Source organism: Plecotus auritus (genome assembly GCF_963455305.1).
Source record: "Plecotus auritus genome assembly, chromosome: 2".
Classification (NCBI taxonomy): Eukaryota; Metazoa; Chordata; class Mammalia; order Chiroptera; family Vespertilionidae; genus Plecotus; species Plecotus auritus.
In genome coordinates this window covers 12,903,362-12,923,617 of record NC_137771.1, presented here as the reverse complement: position 1 = coordinate 12,923,617, position 20,256 = coordinate 12,903,362, and the positions used below count along the sequence as shown (strand labels likewise).

The following is a 20,256-nucleotide window of genomic DNA, read 5'->3' as shown; positions in this document are numbered from 1 at the left end:
ATTACGTACAATCTGGTTATACAATGTAATTCTATATTATATTCAACCTATTACAGTGCATTGTTTTTTGAACTATATATAAAGCAAATCTAGTCTCACACAGATATGTAGTTGGAAAAGGGGGGCGTATTTTAATAGTCTTTCCTCATACTAGGGCACATTCTTTATTGATATTAAACCAAGATTCATGAAGTGGTAATTTCTTAAAGGCTAATGGCCCTGTGGAATCGTAAACTATCTCCATGAACTTTTCATACTTCATTATACTAAAAGCCATCCGTCTGTCTGGCACTTTGATCCATCTTTGACCCACCCACAATTTTTGACATCACACATGGGTCATTTGGAAAACAGTGACTCGCTGGGTTTCACATATATCTTCCAAATAGTGACACTTTGATGACACAATATCCAAAAAAACCCACATCTGATAGTACCACCACTGAGCTGCTGAGAAGAGCCTTTAAGGGTCAGGAAGCTGGCTGATACAAGCTTTTTAGGATTTTAATTTTCTCTTGAAACATCTAAATACGTTTTAACCTTGACTTTTTATCATTGGCGTCAAGTGGTGTCAGTTATTCTCCTTGAGGTGACAAGCTCATTTTATTCAGTTTCAGGAAAACGTCTGCCAGGTACCCACGTCGGAAGTGTCAGTTTGTCATTTATCCTCTCGGGTACAGGTGTGGGCACATAGTGTTGAAGGTCTGGTACTCAAGGGTGTGGTTTTCATTAAATTAATGACTAGGCTACATCACTAAAGATGTTCTTTTTTAAAAATACATTTTTTTATTGATTTCAGAGAGGAAGAGAGAGGGAGGGAGAGATAGAAACATCAATGATGAGAGAGACTCATCGATCGGCTGCCTCCTGCACATCCCACACTGGGGTTCGAGCCCACAACCCAGGCATGTGCCCTGACCGGGAATGGAACTGTGACCTCCTGGTTCATAGGTCAACGCTCAACCACTGAGCCACACCGGCCAGGCTTATGTTCTTTGTAAGCGCCTCGGTGTTGCATTGTGTGGTGGTGTGATGTTAGATTTAGCCGATCCCTTATTTATAGACATTTAGGTGTTTTCTGGTTTCCCTCTCAAAACTAGTGTTGGTATGGATGTCCCCATACTTGTGTGCCCTTGGGCCTGGGGTCAAGGGAATCCACATTTTCTCGGCTCTTGCTATCCTCCAGGTGGGCTGCCCCCACAGGCCCTCCCCCAAGCTGTCCTGACTTTTCATGTGCATGTTGCTTGCAGGTGGAGCATGACCCCTCCCATGGTGAATGCTTACTACTCGCCCACCAAGAACGAGATTGTGTTTCCAGCTGGAATCCTGCAGGCCCCGTTCTACACCCGCTCTTCACCCATGTACGGACGATGCCCCTGGTGCTCCCGCCCCATCTCCTTCCCCACCCCTCGCTGGACCCCCAGCCCACAGCTGACCACACAACCAAGCCGGTCTCACTGAGCACCCTTTGCCCCGCTCACCCAGGGAGCTTGGGACATTCAGAGAAGTTTCAGAGAGGACATCCTCCCTCCCCGGGCTTCCCTCCAGGGCCTCCTGGATCTGGGAGTCCCTGCACAGTGGGACCTCAGGGGAGTGTGCCTCTAACAGTGTTTTAGAACAGCCGCAGCCGGGGAGCTGGGAAGGGCGAGGGCACTGTCTCGGAAAGGTCCCACGGGCTTCGCTTTGCTGACCAGGTGGCCCTTGGGTAAAGTGGTCGCACCATTGCAGGCCTTGGCTGGCTCATCTCTAGAGTCGGTGACTCACGCCTAACTCTTTGGCGATGACCAAAGAGGACAGTGCAGTTCTGCGGAGCATCTAGCCCAGTGCTTGGCGCCCAGTGGGCACAGGCTGACCACACCCAACGCACCCAGCTTCTGACTGGCTTCAGGCTCAGGCTGCGGCCATGTCCCCGCAGAGCACTGTGGGCCTCTGCTGTGTCTCCAGGCCTGGGAAGCGGTGACCTCTCCCCTGTGGCATCACTCTCACCTTTGTGTCCTCCCCTCCAGGGCCTTAAATTTTGGCGGCATCGGTGTCGTCGTGGGCCACGAGCTGACTCATGCTTTTGATGATCAAGGTATGAGTTCCTTGGGGTTCCCTTCAGAGGGGGCCCATCAGCTTCCTGGCCCCACTGATTCTGCTTTTGCTTCTTTCACTTCTAAGGATCTTACTTAGCCGTGAGACAGAGGCTCTGGCTTCAAATCCTCCCGCCGATTGTATGAACTGTAGCAAGCCCCATCGTTTCTCCGGGCCTCTGTTTCCTTGTCTGTAAAATGGGCATGATGGTGATTGTGAGGACTGTGTCAGGCGCACCATGGAGCACCCTGCTCCTGGAAGGTGTCCGGTCCTCGGGGGTGGGTAGTGAGTGGGAGCGTACACTTGTCCTCTGTTCCAGAGACTTCTCTGGTCTGACCACAGCCAAAGGAGTTGAGGTTCCTCTCCGCACCGACTAACATTCAGAATCCTCCTCGTTACCTCTTGCCTGGGGGACCCCAAGGCCAAGAAGGGGGAGGCAGGGCCTCGGAGGCTGTGGCCCTAGTGCCACCAGCTCCATTTACCCGCCTGGGGCTCAGGGTCAGAGATGCTCAGCAGCCTTGACGGCGAGCCCACTGACACTTTGGACATGCTGGTCCTTTGCCTGGATCACCTTCCTCCGTCCCCCGCCCCCACCCAGATTGTTCCTTTGCGCAGCTCGTCAGCACTCAGCGGCACACCTCCCCAGCGCGGGTGGCAGATGGGAGGAGAGGTGCAGCAGCAGCAGCAGCAGGTCCCAGTCCGCCGCCTCCTCCCCTTGACCTGACGCTTCCCTCTGCCCCTGCAGGACGGGAGTATGACAAGGACGGGAACCTCCGGCCCTGGTGGAAGAACTCGTCCGTGGAGGCTTTCAAGCGGCAGACCGAGTGCATGGTGCAGCAGTACGGCAACTACAGCGTGAACGGGGAGCCGGTGAACGGCCGGCACACCCTCGGGGAGAACATCGCAGATAACGGGGGCCTCAAGGCGGCCTATCGGGTAAGCGGCCCGCTCCCCACACACGGCCCGGCCCGTCCAGGTCTGGGTCATCGCAGACAAGCTGGGGCCAGTGGCAGCCGCTCTGGGAGCCTCCATTCCCTCATCTGTGAGATGGGTGTAGTGAGGACGCATGGAGAGGGTGTCCATGAAGGCACCTGGCCCAGAGCGGGGCACACGTTAAGCTTTCTGCTCTGAGTCCAGGCCGACAGAGGGACTCGGGAACGGGCTTGGCCGGGACCCACCGAAGTCCTGCCTGTTCTTCCCTGTGCGGGGGGGGTGCGGGGGGGCGCCACTAATTCGGGCAGCAGCGGGCCCAGAAGGGAGGGCAGGGACCCTGGCCATGGAGCCAGTTCCGGGCTGCGTCCTGGTTCTGGAGTAAGTCACCTGGCCGCAGAGCCTCGGTGTGCTTGGCTGCACCCTGCGTCCCTGAGGTGCGACCCGTGACAGCTGGGGACAGGGCCTGATCCAGAGTGCCGTTCAGGAATAGTAGCTGATCGGGTGGGGATGACGACAGGACAGGCCACGGGAGAAAAGGAGGAGGCATTTACCAGAGAGCGACCGCTTTCTCCTCACCAGGTAGTCAGGGCAGGAATATTAAGAGGTGCCGTTCCTTTAGGCCTTATCGTGTACCCGCAGACCTTCACAGGTAGGTCTCACAGCCCCCGTTTTGCAGTTGAGGAAACAGCCCAGAAACATCGGTCACTTGTGTGAAGTGCGCTGGTCGGTGACGATGTGTTGCAGGCCTTCCCCCACGTGCACTGTTGTGGACACGGGAGTTTCCGTGGCAAGACACAGGGGTCCCACTCTCACAAGGTCACAGTTGTGGTGGGACAGGGAGAGGGCAGAAAGGCCACACACGCCGAGACAAATAAGGTCGCTCCCGGTAGAGCTCCGTAGGCGAGAACGGGGGAGCGTGGTCAGGGGCTGACATCTGAATCGAGACCTGAATGGTGAGGAAGAGGCAGGGAAAGAAGAGTGAGTGCAGGGGCCACGAGATGGACACACAGCCGGGCAAGTTCAAGGGCAGGAAGGGAGGTGGGTGGAGGGAGAGCAGGGCCGAGTTGGGGCGGTGAGGTTGGAGGAGCAGCTGGGCCCAGAGCAAGCAGCTTGGGTGTTATTCTGGTTACAGTGGGGGTCGCTGCATGGTTTTTAAATAGAGGAATGGCGTGGGCCAATTCATCCTCTAAAACAGAGGTCAGCAAACCTACAGACTGTCGGCCACACGCTGCCCTCCGCCGAGTTTTGTAAATATTGGGGGGCTGCAGCCAGGCCCACCCATCTCCACGTTGTCTGTGGCCGCTTTCACGCTACGGGGGCAGGACTGAGGGTGGCAACAGAGACCAGTCAGCCTCCAGAGCTGAAACTATTCACTCTCTGGCCCTTCACAGAAAAAGTCCGCCCACCCCTGCTTTATAAGGACGGCTTACATTGCTGTGTCAGGAGGGGGTTGGAATTGGACTGGTTTGAGTCAAGGAGACTAGTGAGAAAGCTGTGTGAGGTTGTCCAGGCAGGAAATGGGATGGAGCAATGGGAAATGTGAGAAGTGGTCAGATTTGGGGTGTTTGCTTTGATTGAAAGAAGAGTCGGAGGAGTTCTGGGGTTTGGACCTCAATACCACTTCCTGTGTGTGTGTGTGTGTGTGTGTGTGTGTGTGTGTGTGTGTGTGTGTACCCTTTCATTCTGTCGGTGCCGTGTTAAGTTGGAGATGCATCTTGGAGGTCCAGCTGGGGTAGGTGAATATACCAAGTATGCATTGGAGGGCCTTTGGCATGGAGATGGTATTTAAAGCCACGGGTTGAATGCACTCGCCTCAGAAGGAGTGCAGGTAAAGAAGCCAGCACCCCTGGGCTGAGCTGGGCCGTCAGAGCTGACGCCAGACCCCAGAAACCAGCTCTCAGGATAGAACTTCCGAGATCTCCCGCGCTGGCCCCTCCGCCGCCGCCCTGCCTGCTCGTGTTCAGGGAGCCCGAGCTCTGCTTTCTCCCCTCCCAGGCCTACCAGAACTGGGTGAAGCAGAACGGGCCCGAGCAGACACTGCCCACCCTGGGGCTCACCAACAACCAGCTCTTCTTCCTGGGGTTTGCGCAGGTGAGTTCATTAGGAAAAAGCCAACTCGGGCATCTCACCGTGCCGGGAGCTCGGAGAGGCAAAGGCAAGCTCCCCACGTGGAGAACCTCCCAGTCCATTGGACGGTCCAGGGGCAGCTGCCCTGTGAGAGGCGATTTCCTCTCACTGGAGAGATTCGGGGACGGGGCAGGCGTGCTAGTAAAGGGACTGCTGCCTCCAGTAGGTGAGAGGACAAGGTGATCACTGAGGGTCCTTCTGGTTCTGGGTTCGGGAAATTTCTTCAACTCAGAATGCACCCAGTTGTCCCTTGAGCCGGCATTCAGCGTAGAGCCTTCCGTTGGCACTCAGAGCTGCCAGGCCTTCGGGCAGGTGTTCTGTCCAGGAAGTGAGTGACATGGACTCAATCCGAGGTTTTCAAAATGGTTTGGGGGCCGAATCCTCTGTTCAGATGAAATCTAGCACAGATGCCGGGCACAGACAGGAGCACAGTAGGAGACAACTGCAGTAGAGGATGCTGGGATGGGGGACACACCCGTCCACTGTCTTTCTGGGCCACCTGGCTGACCTTCCTGACCCCCGGGGCTCCTAGAACCAGGTGGGGCCTCATTGCTCCACTGTTGTGCACGGGGCAGTCTGGCCACCTCCGGACCCCACAGTGACCCCGCCTCTCCCTTTTGCCCTCACAAAGGTCTGGTGCTCTGTCCGCACGCCCGAGAGCACCCACGAGGGCCTCATCACGGATCCCCACAGCCCCTCCCGCTTCCGGGTCATCGGCTCTGTCTCCAACTCCAAGGAGTTCTCGGAACACTTCCACTGCCCACCGGGCTCACCCATGAACCCGCGTCACAAGTGTGAAGTCTGGTGAGGGGCGAAGACGAGAGCCACGACGGAGGCGGGGCGGGGCGGGGCTGCGACTGACCCCCAGGGTGGAGCCCACAGGCTGCCCCCTCCGTCCAGAGCCCAGGGTGCCACCCAGCCCCCCTGGCCGCCCAGGGCCCCCACCCCCGCACTGGAGCCAGAACTGAGCTGTGATGTGGGTTCTCAGCATAATCCGAGATTTGATCCCCTGTGGAGCCCCTGTCGCCCCAGCCGCGCGCGCGCACCAACTCGGAAGGGCATTTGGGTGTCAGGCTGGTTGCTCGCCAGGCCTGGGCCCCAGGCTGACAAGGGCAGTGGGCAGAGCCCCACGCCCACATCCAGCGCCAGATACACCACAGATACCACTGTGTCAAATGCTTTAAATATATATTTTTGGGGAAACTATTTTTTAAACATTGTGGAATACACTGGAAATCTTCAGGGAAATAATACATCTAAAACACTTTTTCTGTTGTTTTAAGGAAAGGATTGGTATATTTATTATGTTCTGTTTTTCTAATAACCTGTGGACAAGGGAAGCCCCACTGATTTACACCTCTCCCTGCCTCCCTGGCTGCGAGGCTGAGCTCGGGCAGCGACGCCCGGGCCCTTGAGCAGGTCTTCGGCCCTTGGAATATACGGTTTCCGCCTCCACCGCCTGGTGTAGGGAGGAGAGGCCTGGGGGCCAGCCAGGAAGGGGCCAGCTCGGGGAGGCCCAGCTCATGGGCACCACCCCTCTTAGCGTACCCGACTCTGTCCCCAGAGCCCGACAGCGGGAATCCCAGCGAGGAAGGTCTGATCCCCAAAGTCGCAGCAGGAGACTGATGGCTGTAGCAGCATGAGGCCAGGGCAGGGCCCTCAAACCCAGTCGGGTGCCCAAGCACCTGGATCTGGACCACAGGACCCTGTGATCCCCCACCCCCATCAGATGTGCTCTCCTGTGCTCTTCTCATCCCTCTTTTGTCATCTCCCCCCCCCCCATGTCTGTCCTGGGGGCCCGTTGCCTCTCCAGCATCCCCACCCCAGCCACTACCTTATCAACCCTCTTCCCCAAAGGAGGAAAAGGAAATAGCCCTCCTCTCCCACAGGCCCCAGACCCTCCCTCTGAGCTCCGTCCTCCACCCCAGCTGGGCCTGGCTCCCAGGCTGCAGCCCTCCCGCCCTCTGTTCTCTAGTGCCTTATTGAGGCTATGACCCTGGGTGCACCCCAGGGAGACAGCCCCTCACCCCCAGGGTCCCTTGGCCTCCTCAGTGAAGCCCCCAAGTGTCCTGACTGGAACACAAGGCCATACCCCCTACTCCCAGTGCCCACAGAGCTGCTGCCCACGAGCACAGAAGCTCTGCCTCCAGGTCAGTGCACTGGGGTCAGGGTCAGGGTCAGGAACACCTGACCTTGCCCCGAGCGCCGCCCCACCCTCAGCCCCTTGGGTTGAATCCAGACAATCCTTGTAGCTATTTGTACTCCTTCTTGGGAAATGCTCTCAGCCATGGGAGGCTGTGAGGGGGGCGTCCCCCAACCCGGTCAGGCAGAGGCCACAGTTCAGAAGCCCCCCAGGTGGAGCTAATCGGAGCCCCACTCTGGCCCTCTGGGGAAGCTGTGCCTGTGACGCAGGCAGGAGCAGCCGGTGCCCGCCGCGGTTCTCCCATCTCCGCAGCCCAGGCCGCCTGGCAGGCCCCGCTCCCGCAGGCACTCGCCTGGCCCAGGCGGCCAGGTCCTCCTGGCCCAGCAGAAGCCACAGCTCAGCCACTGCCTCGCCCACCTTCAGATCAGCCCAGAGCTGGTTTCTAGCCCCACAAGCAACAGGCCTGGGAGCTCTTCAGAGGAAAGCTCAGACAGGAGCTAGCGCAGGCTGTCCCAGTCCTGCTGCCCTCCCTGCCCTCCGGCCTTCCCTGTGCGTCCGTCTGTCCGTCCGGTGTCTGTCAGCACCAAGGACTGGGACCTCCCAGCCAAAGCAAGTGTCCCAGAGCTGAGGGTCCAGCCACAGGGACTGTCTTTTGCACTCATTGCTCCCTGGTGCGCTGTGAGTGTGTGTGTGTTGAGGGGGGGGAGTGGGGGGGACATGGGGAGGAGACCCCGCCCCTGAAGCCCAGGGAGCCCTGAGGCTGGCTTGTCTGCAGGTACATGGACGTGGGTTTGGGGCTGGGAATCTGGTTTTTGTATTCTTAACGTTTGTGCTACTGTAGTTCTGGTGTGGCACTATTGTAATTGAAATAAAGTACTTGTACCGTGGGCCACGTGACTGCGTGTGTGACTTCTCAGGGCGGTGTGTGATGGGTGGGCTACGGGAGGGCACTCTCCCCCCCCCCCCCCCGCCCCCGTGTCATCAAGGCCAGCTGCACCTCCTCCAGAGCAGAAGCCCGGACCCGGACACGTGCCAGGTGACCACACAGGCTGAAGGTACAAGAGGGAGGCTTTGTTTTCCTGCAGAGGTGGGTCCTCCCAGCATTCCTGTTGCCCAAAGACCCAGTGAGCAGGCTCCTCCCACTTCCCTGCTGGGGAGCCCCGACCTGCTTTCCCTGTAGACCTTCCCACACCTCATGCATGTCCCCTCCTCAAGCCGGAACGAAAACCCGGCCTGGCCCGTAGGGGTTTACCCTGCAGTTAAGAATGGGAAACACTCGTAAGACGCTCCTGCCTGCGTCACAGGCACAGCTTCCCCTTGAGAACCACTGGGAAATGTGTGCCACCTGTCATAGTGACCGTGCAGGCAAAGGGGTCAGCAGAGGCGCTGTCGGGGTCGAGGAGCTGCGGAAGGAAGGGAGGGATTAGAGAAGGTTCTAAACGTGAAAGAATTGGGTACGATAATTACTCCATTGAGAAATGGGAGAGACCTTTACACAGAAAACTGTGAAACTTGGCTGGAGAATGTTAAAGAGAACCTGAGTAAATGCAGATGAATACCCCGATCATGGATGGAAAGGTTCCATATCACGAAAGACATCATCTCCCCCAGATTAATCTATCATTTCAGTGTACTCTCAACCAACATTCTGAGTTAACTTCTCAGACTCGAAAGCTGATTCACCTGGAAGAGAAGGTGCACCATGGCCAGGACAGTTTTGAAAAAGAACAGTGAGGGAGCTGGCCTTCTCAGACTATGTCACGAAGCTGCAGGGAATAACCTCGTGCGGTGCTGGCGTGCGAACAGAGACATTCAACAGCTGGCATAGGTTAGAGAACCAGAAACAAGTCTCTGTGTCTGTGGGACTTCATGTAGGATCAAGGGAGCCCTTCGAATCAGCTGAGAAATGAAGAACCATTAAATAAGTGGTGTTGGGATGTCCACGGGGGAAAAATAAAAGAATCTAGAGTCTGCCTCCCTCACACAGTTCCCACACACGTTTTTCACAATAAATTCTACATATCCTAGGGAACTAACCATGTGAAAACCATAGAAGTCTCATAACATACAGGGTGAGGCAAAAGTAGGTTACAGTTCTTGGGTGCATGAAATTCTTATGTTATTTATTAATTACTAGTGGCCTGGTGCACAAAATTTGTGCACAGGGTGCCCCTCAGCCCGGCCTGCATCCTCTCCAATCTGAGACCCCCTCAGGGGATGTCCGACTGCTGGTTTAGACCTGATCCCTGTGGGTGTGGCAATCTCTGTGGGATCGGGCCTAAACCGGCAGTCAGACATCCCTCTCGCAATCCAGGATGGCTGGCTCCTAACTGCTCACCTGCCAGCCTGCCTGCCTGCCTGATTGCCCCTAACCACTCTGCCTGCCAACCTGCTTGTCCCCAACTGCCGCCCCCGCCCCCGCCAGGCTTCTTGCCCCCAACTACCCCCCCCCCTCGCCAGCCTGATCACCCCCAACTGCCCTCCTCTCCTGGCCTGATCGCCCCTAACCACCTTTGCCTCAGCCCCGCCACCATGGCTTTGTCCAGAAGGTCTCCCGGTCTAATTAGCATATTACCCTTTTATTAGTATAGAAGATTGTATTATTTTCCATATGAATAACTGTAACCTGTATCACGGAACGTGTTAAAACTATGGGTAGGCAAACCTGTCTTTAACAAAACATAAATGAAGGGGAAAAATTAATACATTTTAATACATGTGAAAGAGAGAGCAAAATATTTAAATAAGATGATCCTGAGAAAAATACAAAAAGACAAAAGAAAAAATTTCAAAAATGATCTCACTAATAATATGAACAATATATTTAAAACCACAATGAGGCAGTATTTTTCACCCATCAGATTGGCAGAAATGATGGAGTTTGATATTGTGTTGCTGAGGATGTAGGAAACCGGGCACTGTCACCCACTGCCAGGACCATATTGACAATTTATTGCATTTAAAGGGCATTTACCGGGACTTCCATGCTGGGAGGAAAATGCTGTCTTCCCCCCACCCCACACCCCTTTCCTCTTAAGCCTCCTCTCCATCACTTTCTGAGCACACAGGCTTGCAGCTGCACACACGGGGAGTTCTGTTGGAATTTGAGTTATTTCTCTACTTCAGGTAATTTCAGGTTCATGTGTGTTTTATTTCCTCTCTTTGTTGATTTACATTCATGGCTTGATTCCCGGTCAGGGGTCAGGGCACAGGCCTGGGTTGCAGGCTCGATTTCTAGTGGAGGGCATGCAGGAGGCAGCCAATCAGTGATTCTCCTTATCATTGCTTGATGTTTCTCTCTCTCCCTCTCCCTTCCTCTCTGAAATCAATATTTTTTTTAAAGAGACATTGTGAAAACTGGTAAAGGGGCGTGGCGATTTCAGATGGATGTGGACGAAATCACTCTCAGGCTGTCCAGCACCAAAGGCTAAAATAGTGAACACCCGTGGGGCATAGTAGCTACCAGCAGCACCAGCAACACGGAAGAGTCCGGGAAGTGTGGACAGGGCAGCCTTGGAGAAGCACTGATTCTTGGGGAGAAACAGTTTTATAGGGTAAAGATGATACCCTTGTAGATGTGGTAGTGAAGGGAAAGTTAAGAATCCTGAAAAACAAACGAGAAATAAAAGCCAACTCCCCACCTCCCCTCTCTACGCCATTCATGAGGAACAGCCGGATGGACAGAGGCGCACTTGGGTGGGGAGTTTTTTTTTTCTTTTTCTTTATTGATTTAAGTAATACCATACATATGTGTCCTTGTCCCCCTATTGCCCCCCACGCCCCACTCATGCCTCCACCCCCCCCCCCCCCCCCGGTGTCTGTGTTCATTGGCTAGGCTTCTATGCATGCATACAAGTCCTTGGGTTGATCTCTGTGTGGGAAGTCTTGTCTGTGAATGAACGGAACCAGAAAAGGCAGATCACATGCATTCAAAACTTCTGTTAGAAAAGAAAAGAAATGCAATTCAGAGCATCTCAGCTGATAAAAATTCTCCCTAAAAAAAAAAAAAAAAATCAAGCATAAAGCTGAAGAAAACTGCAGGACAAAAATGGATAATATATTCGGACTCAGAAAACGTTAGCAGGTTCCACCATGTAAAATCAGTGTTCTCTCACCACATGCACATTGGAAACTGGACATTGGAAACACAACAAGCCCAGCCGGCACAGCTCAGTGACTGAGCATTGACCTACGAACCACGAAGTCACAGTTCGATTCCTGGTCAGGGGTTACGGACTTGATCCCCATGGTGGGTGTGCAGGAGGCAGGTGATTCTCATCATTGATGTTTCTCTCTCTCTCTCCCTCTCCTTTCCTTGATGAAAGTGTATTTAAAAAAGAAAAGTTGAGAACCTATTATGTGTTAGGAATTGTGCTAGGTGCGGGGAATATAGCATTTGAAGGTCAAGAAATTGCAATTGTAAAGAGCACGCTACACCCAGAAGTGCAGGGAAATACAAAGGTGCCACTGAGGAAGTCCCCTTGAGCTGAGGCTTGAGGACGAAGCAGGAATTTGCCAAGTGAAGGGCAGGGAAGAGTGCACCAGGCAGAGGAAACAGCACATGTTAGGGACAGCTGAGTTAGGGAGAAGCTTGAACATATAAACAAGCAACTGGCAGGTCAGTGAAGCTGGAGATGAGGGAGAAGGAGGGCGGAGAGACAGAAAGAGAGGGAGAGGCAGGCAGTGGCCACTGGCAGAGTCCTTTGGGCCATAAGGAGGACTGACTGGGCTTTATCCTCAAATCAATGGGAAGCCATTGGTGAGTATAAGCTGGGAAGTGACATTGATCAGCTTTGGGTTTTTAAAAAGAGGTTCTGCAGCCTGTGCAGAGAATGGATTACAGGAGGGCTGGAGTGGAAGTGAGATCAGTCAGGACGCAGACAAAAAGGGGAGCATGGCACATCCGGGGCAGCAGGGAGCCTGCACGTGGGGGTGGGGGGTGGGCGGGGCGGGGCGGGGGCCGGGGGCCGTGTACCATTTCCATTTCCTTCCCGAGCCCAGAGGGCAAAAACCCAGACTAGGGAGGTAGTTTGCTAGGAGTAGGTCCAGCAAGTCGGTAGTTTTAGGATATGTCCACCAGAGGGCGCAAACCCCTAAGGAGACGCTTGGAATCAGCCCTAAGTCCACTTCCCTGGGACTGAATTCTGGGACTCAAGGCCGCCCCAGGAGAGTCCCCTCGCCCAGTTAGAGGGCTGACAGGAGCCAGCCTTCAGTTCCTTCGGTGTTTTGTTAGAAGGCAGTGTGTGAACTTGAAGAAATCCTGCACTGGCAGCCTGAAATGTGAGTTTTAGTACCTTCCCCACAGCTCCCTGATGTACATGAGTTTCTTCACCTGTTCGCGCCCCCAATCTCAGCAAGATGGAGCTAACAGTTCCTGCCACTGTTTCCCCTTTTGCTCCTCCATCTGGCCCAGGCCCTGGGCCCTCATTTCAGAGAGAGGCTGTGTATCGCAGGGGCTCAGAACTTGGTGTTTGAGACCCAGGTTCAACCCCAGTGTCCATCTCTGTTCAATGAAAATCCTAACACACCTCGTGCATGGCTGCTAATTAAGAGAATGTCCGTAGTTGCTGGCACAACATAATTGCTTTAACGAGTGTTTGTTATTCAGATAGAAATTTGACTCACATTCATTAAGTGCTGACTTAATGAATCTCCAGGCCTGGGGCTCTACTAGCAATTCTTTTTGCGACTTTTGGCAAGATTCCTTCCCTTTTCTGAGCCCCAGGTTCTCCAACAGAAAACGAGGGGGTTAGGTTAGATTGGATCCTCACTAGGAGCCATTCCAGCGCTGACACTCCAGGCGGCTTCAGTCTTCCTCCCACTTACCTCCCCCCTCCCTTTCTTTCTTCCATGTATCTATCGTTGATTCATTCGTGCAACGATTATGTATGGACTATCTACTACAGTGTTCCAGGTGCAGGAAACAAAACAGGTGTACATCACCGAGAGCCAGGCCGTTGCAAGCGGGTTTATACAAAGCCTTCTTTGTCCTCTCTCCCAGCCATCAATCCTCGCAGGTTATTTCATGTTTGGAACAGAAAAAAAAAAAAAAATGTGCCAAGAGTTTATTTCTGTGCGTCTGTGTGGCTGTGTACACACACACGTTTATATATAACATTTGCAGCAGCGTTGTCATGGGAACCCTTTTTTGGTGTCTCTGGCCATGAGGGGTGCCTGCGAGTGCAGGAGCTTTTATGGAACACCCCCTGCATGCACTTTTGTGCGGCGCGAAATCCTGCTGGGAGAGTTACCCCAAGAGCCTTGGTTGGCCCTTTTGATCATGGCTGCCTGTTCTCCTCATTGATCTTGTCGGATGTGAGTGAATTTGACGGAGGGAACTGAATGTCAGGCTCAGTGACTGGCAGAGGAAGATCCTCTGGGACACTTGCCAACTAGCAGTGTGGATAGGCCAGCCTGGGTTTTTTTGTCTTTTCAAACCTGGATTTAGGAATACTGAAGGCTTTGGGGAAGACTTGGATGAAAAGACAACAGCAGCCAGGGAGTGTATTTTCAGACATGACAGCTGCAGCAGCAGCTTTTGAACTTGGTAGGCAGTGCCAGTGCTGGGAGGGGGCAGAATGCCAGCGAGAGGGAGGCAAGGGACTCACTATTCCCCAAGCAGCTACTCTGGGCCTGGCTCCGTCCGGGGTGCTATGCATATGTTATCTCCTGTCATCCTCGAATCCACCCTCTAAGATACACACCGTGGTTCTTAGCAGGAAACTGGAATTACAGGGGGAAAGTGGGCAAGCCAGGAAGTGACACAGCTGAGACTCAAACCCAGGTTGGGCCTGACTCCAGAGCCAGGGCTTTACCCACTACATTGTGCCCCTGGACCACTGCAGCAGCCGGGTCCCGCTCACTTCCAGGCCAGGAGTCGGGGTGAAGGGCAGCCAGGAATGGCAGTCCAGGAATTCAAGTCTCCACAAACCCCAAATCACTGTGGCAGACCCACTCTTGAGCAGCTCTGAGGGTGGCCAGATAGAATCTATGTAAATAGTACCTTCACTTTGAGAACAGAGAGGTTAAATGTCTTGCCCAAGACCACACAGCGAATGACCTGAGATTTGAACCCAGGGAGCCTGGTTCCAGAGCCTGAGCTCTTTTTATATATATATATATATATATATATATATATATATTTTTTTTTTTTAAATATATTTTATTGATTTTTTACAGAGAGGAAGGGAGAGGGATAGAGAGATAGAAACATCTATGAGAGAGAAACATCGATCAGCTGCCTCCTGCACACTCCTCACTGGGGATGTGCCCGCAACCAAGGTACATGCCCTTGGTCGGAATCGAACCCGGGACCCTTCAGTCCGCAGGCCGACGCTCTATCCACTGAGCCAAACCGGTTTCGGCGAGCCTGAGCTCTTAACCACAGTGTTTTCCTGGTCCGTGAATTAGTCCTTCACGTGTGCGGCTCCACAGTCCAGCCATGTGGACACAAAGGGTCAGGTGTGTGAGAGGTAAGAGCTGACGAGAGAGGGAAGAAACCCCCACTTACCGGTGATCCCCTGTGTGTCCAGGACTGAGCCAGGTCTGTCCACCTCGCGGCTGTGCTGGAGCGTGGGAACCACCCTCATCCCCTTCATCCCGAAGAGGGAAGTCAAGGCCCAGGAGGTGGAAGCGGAGCCGCGCTGCCCTGGGCCCTTCTCTCCCACGTTTCTCCTGGGAGCAGGGAAACTCCTGCGTGGAGGACTCCACTCCCCCTGCCCATAGAGGCTGCTCCCCCAAATCTACCGGAGTAGGGTTACCCTCAGTAACTCAATCACCATCCATCCCTCAACTATTCACAAAGCGCCTCCTGTGTGCCCGACTCAGTCTGGGCACTGGACGTGCAGCAATGACTGTGCCACGGTCCCTGCCACCCGGAGCTTACTTTCCAGCAAGAAACAGCCACGGCACACGTAAGTGCAAATGTGGACTTGAAGGAAGCTACGGGCCTGGGTTGATAACTGATGTGGGTGTTTACATTTATTTAAGGGGTTTTGTCAAGAAGGCCAAGAATATAACGTAGTGCTTTGGGCCAAAGCTGAAAGCCAGCCTGGCTATGGCGTGAAATGAAAGTGGTTTCTATTTTCTTTATGTTCAGAGAGCAAGTTGTAAAACTTTGCTCCGAGTCATTTCCAGCTCCATCGAAGAGGTAAGTACGCGAATGTTTTTTGAATATGTACTGGGTGCCAGGTACAAGGCTATGTAAGCCCCTTCTGAATGCAGTGTGATAGAATTACAAGAAAATAATGTCCCAGCACGAAAGAAGCAGAAGGCAGGCAGTGATTAAATCTGGGGGACCCGCCCCGCTGGCGTGGCTCAGTGGTTAGTGTGGATCTATGAACCAGGAGGTCACGGTTTGACTCCTGGTCAGGGCACATGCCTGGGTTGCGGGCTCGATCCCCAGGGTGGGGTGTGCAGGAGGCAGCCGATCAGTGATTCTCTGTCATCATTGATGTTTCTATCTCTCTCCCTCTCCCTTCCTCTGTGAAATCAATCAAAATATATTTAAAAAAATAAATCTGGGGGATGAGGCGGGGAATCAAGGGAATTTGGTCTCCTAAAATGATGGTTGAGCTGGGTTTTGAAGGATAAATAGGAGCTTCCTAGGCCATCCAGGAGCAGCACACACTCCACGTGCAGGGAAGGGTGTATGGAAAGATGTGGAGACATGAACATGCTTGGCCTTTTGGGGTGCGTGTCAGTGGGGAAGTGGAGGGAACTGAGGGTGCAGAGACTGGTGAGAGCCGTAGGTACCTGGCTGAGGAACCCGGTCTCCAGCCCGTCCCTACTTACCCTGCATAAGGGTGAAAAACAAGCATCTTCAAGTTTTCAATTCAAGTGGAGAAAAGAAAAGGGTAGCGGGGGGGGGGGGGGGGGCGGGAAGCATATTGCCAAGTCTGGGAAGCTGGAAATGTTCATCTGCAGAATTAATTCTGAATTGCTGCTGTTTTCATCGCATGCCATTGGGAAAGGCGAGGCACAGCGGCATGCCTCTGCCTCCTTCCAGGTGTCTGGAGCGCCGGCAGGCCAGGCCAGGCTGGGTCAGGCCGGCTGGCGGGCTGGCTCCCACGGAGATCATCGGAGCCAGCCGGGGGCCAGGCACCAGCTGTGGGCATCTGGAAATCCAGCTTCCTCTTCTAGTCATCGGATAGGGGGGAAATCAGAGTCCAGCATTTTCCCAAGGTAGCAAACTTGGCAGGATGAGTCAATGGCATCAGGCCTGAAGGCCACCCAAGGTAGAAGGATGTGGTTTCCAGATTCAAGATGGGATGTGCGGGTCATTGTGGGAAGTCCCTTGGTTTAGAGAGTGCTGGTGTGAGAGAACTTTCCCTGGGGCAGGCCCAGTGGCAGAGCAGGCGGATCTCAGCAACCGGGGACTCAGTAGATTTGGTGTGCAGGGGGTTGTGATACTAAGGCCTGGGACAGGCAAGGTCAAAGGCTGCCTTGCCCCCAGGCCCAGCAGCCACCTCCTGAACAAGTTGGGTGATTAGTCAGACAAGGGAGGAAGGAAGTCCTGTTATGATTCACCTCTTACGGGCAGACAGTAGTAGTACTCAGAGCTCCAGAGGGGTGTTCTGCGGATTAAATGAGTTATTACATGCAAAGGGCTTTGCCCAATGCCTGGCACATAGTGGGTGCTCAGTAAATCTTAGCTGTTGTTGTTTGTATCAGCCAGACACGCTAACGGTTGGTTTCTGTTCGCTAGTTTATTGAATCCTCACAACAGCTCTGGGAAGTAGGCGTGAATAGGTTTTTTAAAAGTTGTTTCTTATAGTTGAGGAAACTGAGGCTCAAGGTACATATGTGACTTGCTCAAGGTACATAGTGAAAAGTGGCAAAGTTGGAAACTTCTACAACTCCACAAAAGTAAAAAACCGATGTGCAATGGACTTGGGTAGACATTTCTCTAAAGAGGGTATCAAATGGTCAATAAGCTCCTGAAAAGATGCTAATCATTAGGGAAATGCAAATCAAAACTACACAATGCTGTACCTTTCAAACACATTAGGATGGCTACTATAGAAATATAGGAAGGGAGGGAGGGAGGGAGGGAGGGAGGGAGGGAGGGAGGGAGGGAGGGAAGGAGGGAAGGAAAAACAAGTGTTGGTAAGGATGTGGAGAAAAGGAACCTTTGTGCATTGCTGGGGAGCGGGGAGGGTGTAAAATGGTGCAGCCATTGTGAAAAACAGTATGGCAGGCCCTAAAAAAGTTAGAGTATTACCATATGACCCAGCAATTCCACTTCTAGGAACTCGAACAGATACTGGTACGCCCATGTTCACAGTAGCCAAAAGATGGAAAGAATTCAGATGCCCATTGCTATGTGAATGGATAAACAAGATGTGGCGTATCCATTCGATGGATTATTATTCAGTCTTAAAAAGGAATTAAGCCAGGCTCAGTGGTTGAGAGTTGACCTATGAACCAGGAGGTCACAGGTTTGATTCCCGGTCAGGGCACATGCCTGGGTTGCGGGCTCGATCCCCAGTAGGGGGCGTGCAGAAGGCAGCCAATCCATGGTTCTCTCTTATCATGGATGTTTCTATCTCTCCCTCTCCCTTCCTCTCCGAAATCAATAAAATAAAAAAATAAAAAAGGAATTAAGTTCTGATACATGCCAAGGTGAACTAACCTTAAAAACATTATGCTAGCCCTAGCTGGTTTGGTTCAGTTCATAGAGTGTTGGCTTGCAGACTGAAGGGTCCCGGGTTCAATTTTGGTCAAGGGCACATGCCCGGGTTTTGGGTTCGATCCCCAGTATGGGGCGTGCAGGAAGCAGCCAATTAATGATTCTCTCTCTCTTTTTTAAAAAAAAATATTTTTTTATTGATTTCAGAGAGGAAGGGAGAGGGGAGAGAGAGATAGAAACATCACTGATAAGATAGAATCATTTGATTGTCTGCCTCCTGCATGCCCCACACTGGGGATCGAGCCCACAACCTGGGCATGTGCCCTTGACCAGAATCAAACCTGGGACCCTTTAGTCTGCAGGTCGACGCTTTATCCACCGAGCCAAACCAGCTAGGGCAATGATTCTCTCTTATCGTTGATGTTTCTATCTCTCCCTCTCCTTTCCTCTCTGAAATCAATAAAAATATATTTTTAAAAAACCATCAAACAAAAAAACCACTATGTAAGCGAAATAAGCCAGACATAAAAGGACAAGTATTTATTCCATTTACATGAGGTACATAGAGTAATTAAGTTCACAGAGACAGGGAGTACAGTGGTGGCTGTCGGGCTGGAGGCGGGGAGAACAGGAGTTGCTGTTTAATGGGTACAGTTTCAGTTGGGATGCTGAAAACGTTCTGGAGATGGACAGTGGTGATGACTGCACAACAGTGTGAATGCCACTTAATTATACGCTTAAAAATGGTTAGAGTGGCCCTAACCGGTTTGGCTCAATGGATAGAGCGTTGGCCTGCAGACTGAAAGGTCCCCGGTTTGATTCCGGGCAAGGGCGTGTACCTTGGTTGTGGGCATATCCCCAGTAGGGGTTGTGCAGGAGGCAGCTGATCGATATTTCTCTCTCATCGATGTTTCTAATTCTCTATCCCTCTCCCTTCCTCTCTGTAAAAAATCAATAAAAAATATTTTTAAAAAACGGTTAGAGTGGCCCTGGCTGGTGTTGCTAAGTGGTTAAGCATCGGCCTGCGCATGAAGGGTTGCGGGTTTGATTCCTGGTCAAGGGCACGTACCTGGGTTGCAAGTTTGTGCGGAAGGCAACCAATCAATGTGCCTCTCTCACATCCATGTTTCTCTCTCTCTCTTTCTCCCCTCTCTCACTTCTAAAAATCAATGGAAAAAATATCCTTGGTGAGGATTAACAACAACAACAAATGGTTAGAGTGGTCAAATAGATGTTGTGTTTATGTTACTACAATTTAAAAAAAGTGGCAGAGTTGGGATCAGGATCCAGGTCTGTTTGTCCCCAGGGCTTCCTGGGATGATTCCCTGGGTCTCCCTTCCCCTTTCTAGGAAAATGCTGTTCATTTTTTTGTTCAGAACTGACCAGCTGAGAGCAAAGCAGTGTCCTGATGATGGACACACCAGACAGAATTAACTCTACTTTCCAAACAGGCATTTGCAAGTGGTGTTCAACTTGAGGAACAGGCTCATTCTGCCCACGATGGGTCAGAGATTGGAGTGTTGAGGAGTCAGAACATGGTAACTGTGCTCCATCCTCTCCAGTCTCTCCCCTGCCCCCGCACCCTCCCCCATGACCTGTGCACCCATGCTCTTATTCATTTTGTGTTCTGTCCGTCAACAAACATTTACGGAGCATTCCGATGTGTGTGCCATTCCGATGTGTGTGCCATTTCCGACGTCACCATGCAATTCTCAGACATTTGCTTAATATCCTGCAATTTAACTCAATTCGGACACAACCCACCTGAAGATAGCATCAGATCTCACTGGTGAAAGGCTCAGTCCTGAGTCCAGGGTGTCACCTGTTGCTTCTGACCAACTGGCTGCAGATTAGAGATTCCCACACCCGCTCCTTGGGTTTGGTTAATTCGCTAGAGTGGCTCACAGCACTCAGAGAAACATGTTACTAACTAGGTCACAGGTTTATTGTAAAAGGATATGACTCAGGAACAGCCAGATGGAAGAAACTCATAGGACAAGGTGCAGGGAAAACGGGGCAGAGTCCCGTGCCCTCTCCCAGGACCTCAGTGACATGCTCACCAACCAGGAAGCTCTCAGAATCCTATCCTCTTGGGGTTTTATGGAGGCTTCATTACATAGTCATGATTGCTTAAATCATTGGCCGTTAGAGACTGAACTCACTCCATCTCCAGCCCCTCTTCCCTTCCCATAGGTTAATGGGTGGGACGGAAAGTTCCCTGTAATCAATCACGTGGTTGGGTCCCTGGGCCAATACCCCCACACACATACACACCCCCCTCCCCGCCCAGGACCTATAGATTCTCCAAGTCACCCCATTAATATAACAAAAGACACGTTTTATTTCAACT

At 52.6% G+C, this 20,256-nt stretch overlaps 1 protein-coding gene across 3 annotated transcripts in view; it reads left to right on the top strand.

The window, feature by feature from the left end:
* ECE1 (endothelin converting enzyme 1) overlaps positions 1–8,172 on the top strand; it is a gene marked incomplete at its 5' end in the record, with an annotated part of 98,605 nt that extends 90,433 nt beyond the window's left edge. For 2 of the 3 annotated variants that reach the window (XM_080657159.1, XM_080657160.1), the window contains 5 exons: positions 1,251–1,361; positions 2,007–2,074; positions 2,819–3,009; positions 5,002–5,097; positions 5,765–8,167. In XM_080657159.1, the coding sequence (XP_080513285.1) occupies positions 1,251–1,361; positions 2,007–2,074; positions 2,819–3,009; positions 5,002–5,097; positions 5,765–5,941 (643 nt within the window). In that variant the 3' untranslated portion in view covers positions 5,942–8,167. Of the gene's footprint in view, positions 1–1,250; positions 1,362–2,006; positions 2,075–2,818; positions 3,010–5,001; positions 5,098–5,764 lie in introns of all 3 variants that reach the window. The other variant, XM_080657161.1, reaches the window with a different exon arrangement.
* Between the last annotated feature and the right edge of the window lie 12,084 nt (positions 8,173–20,256).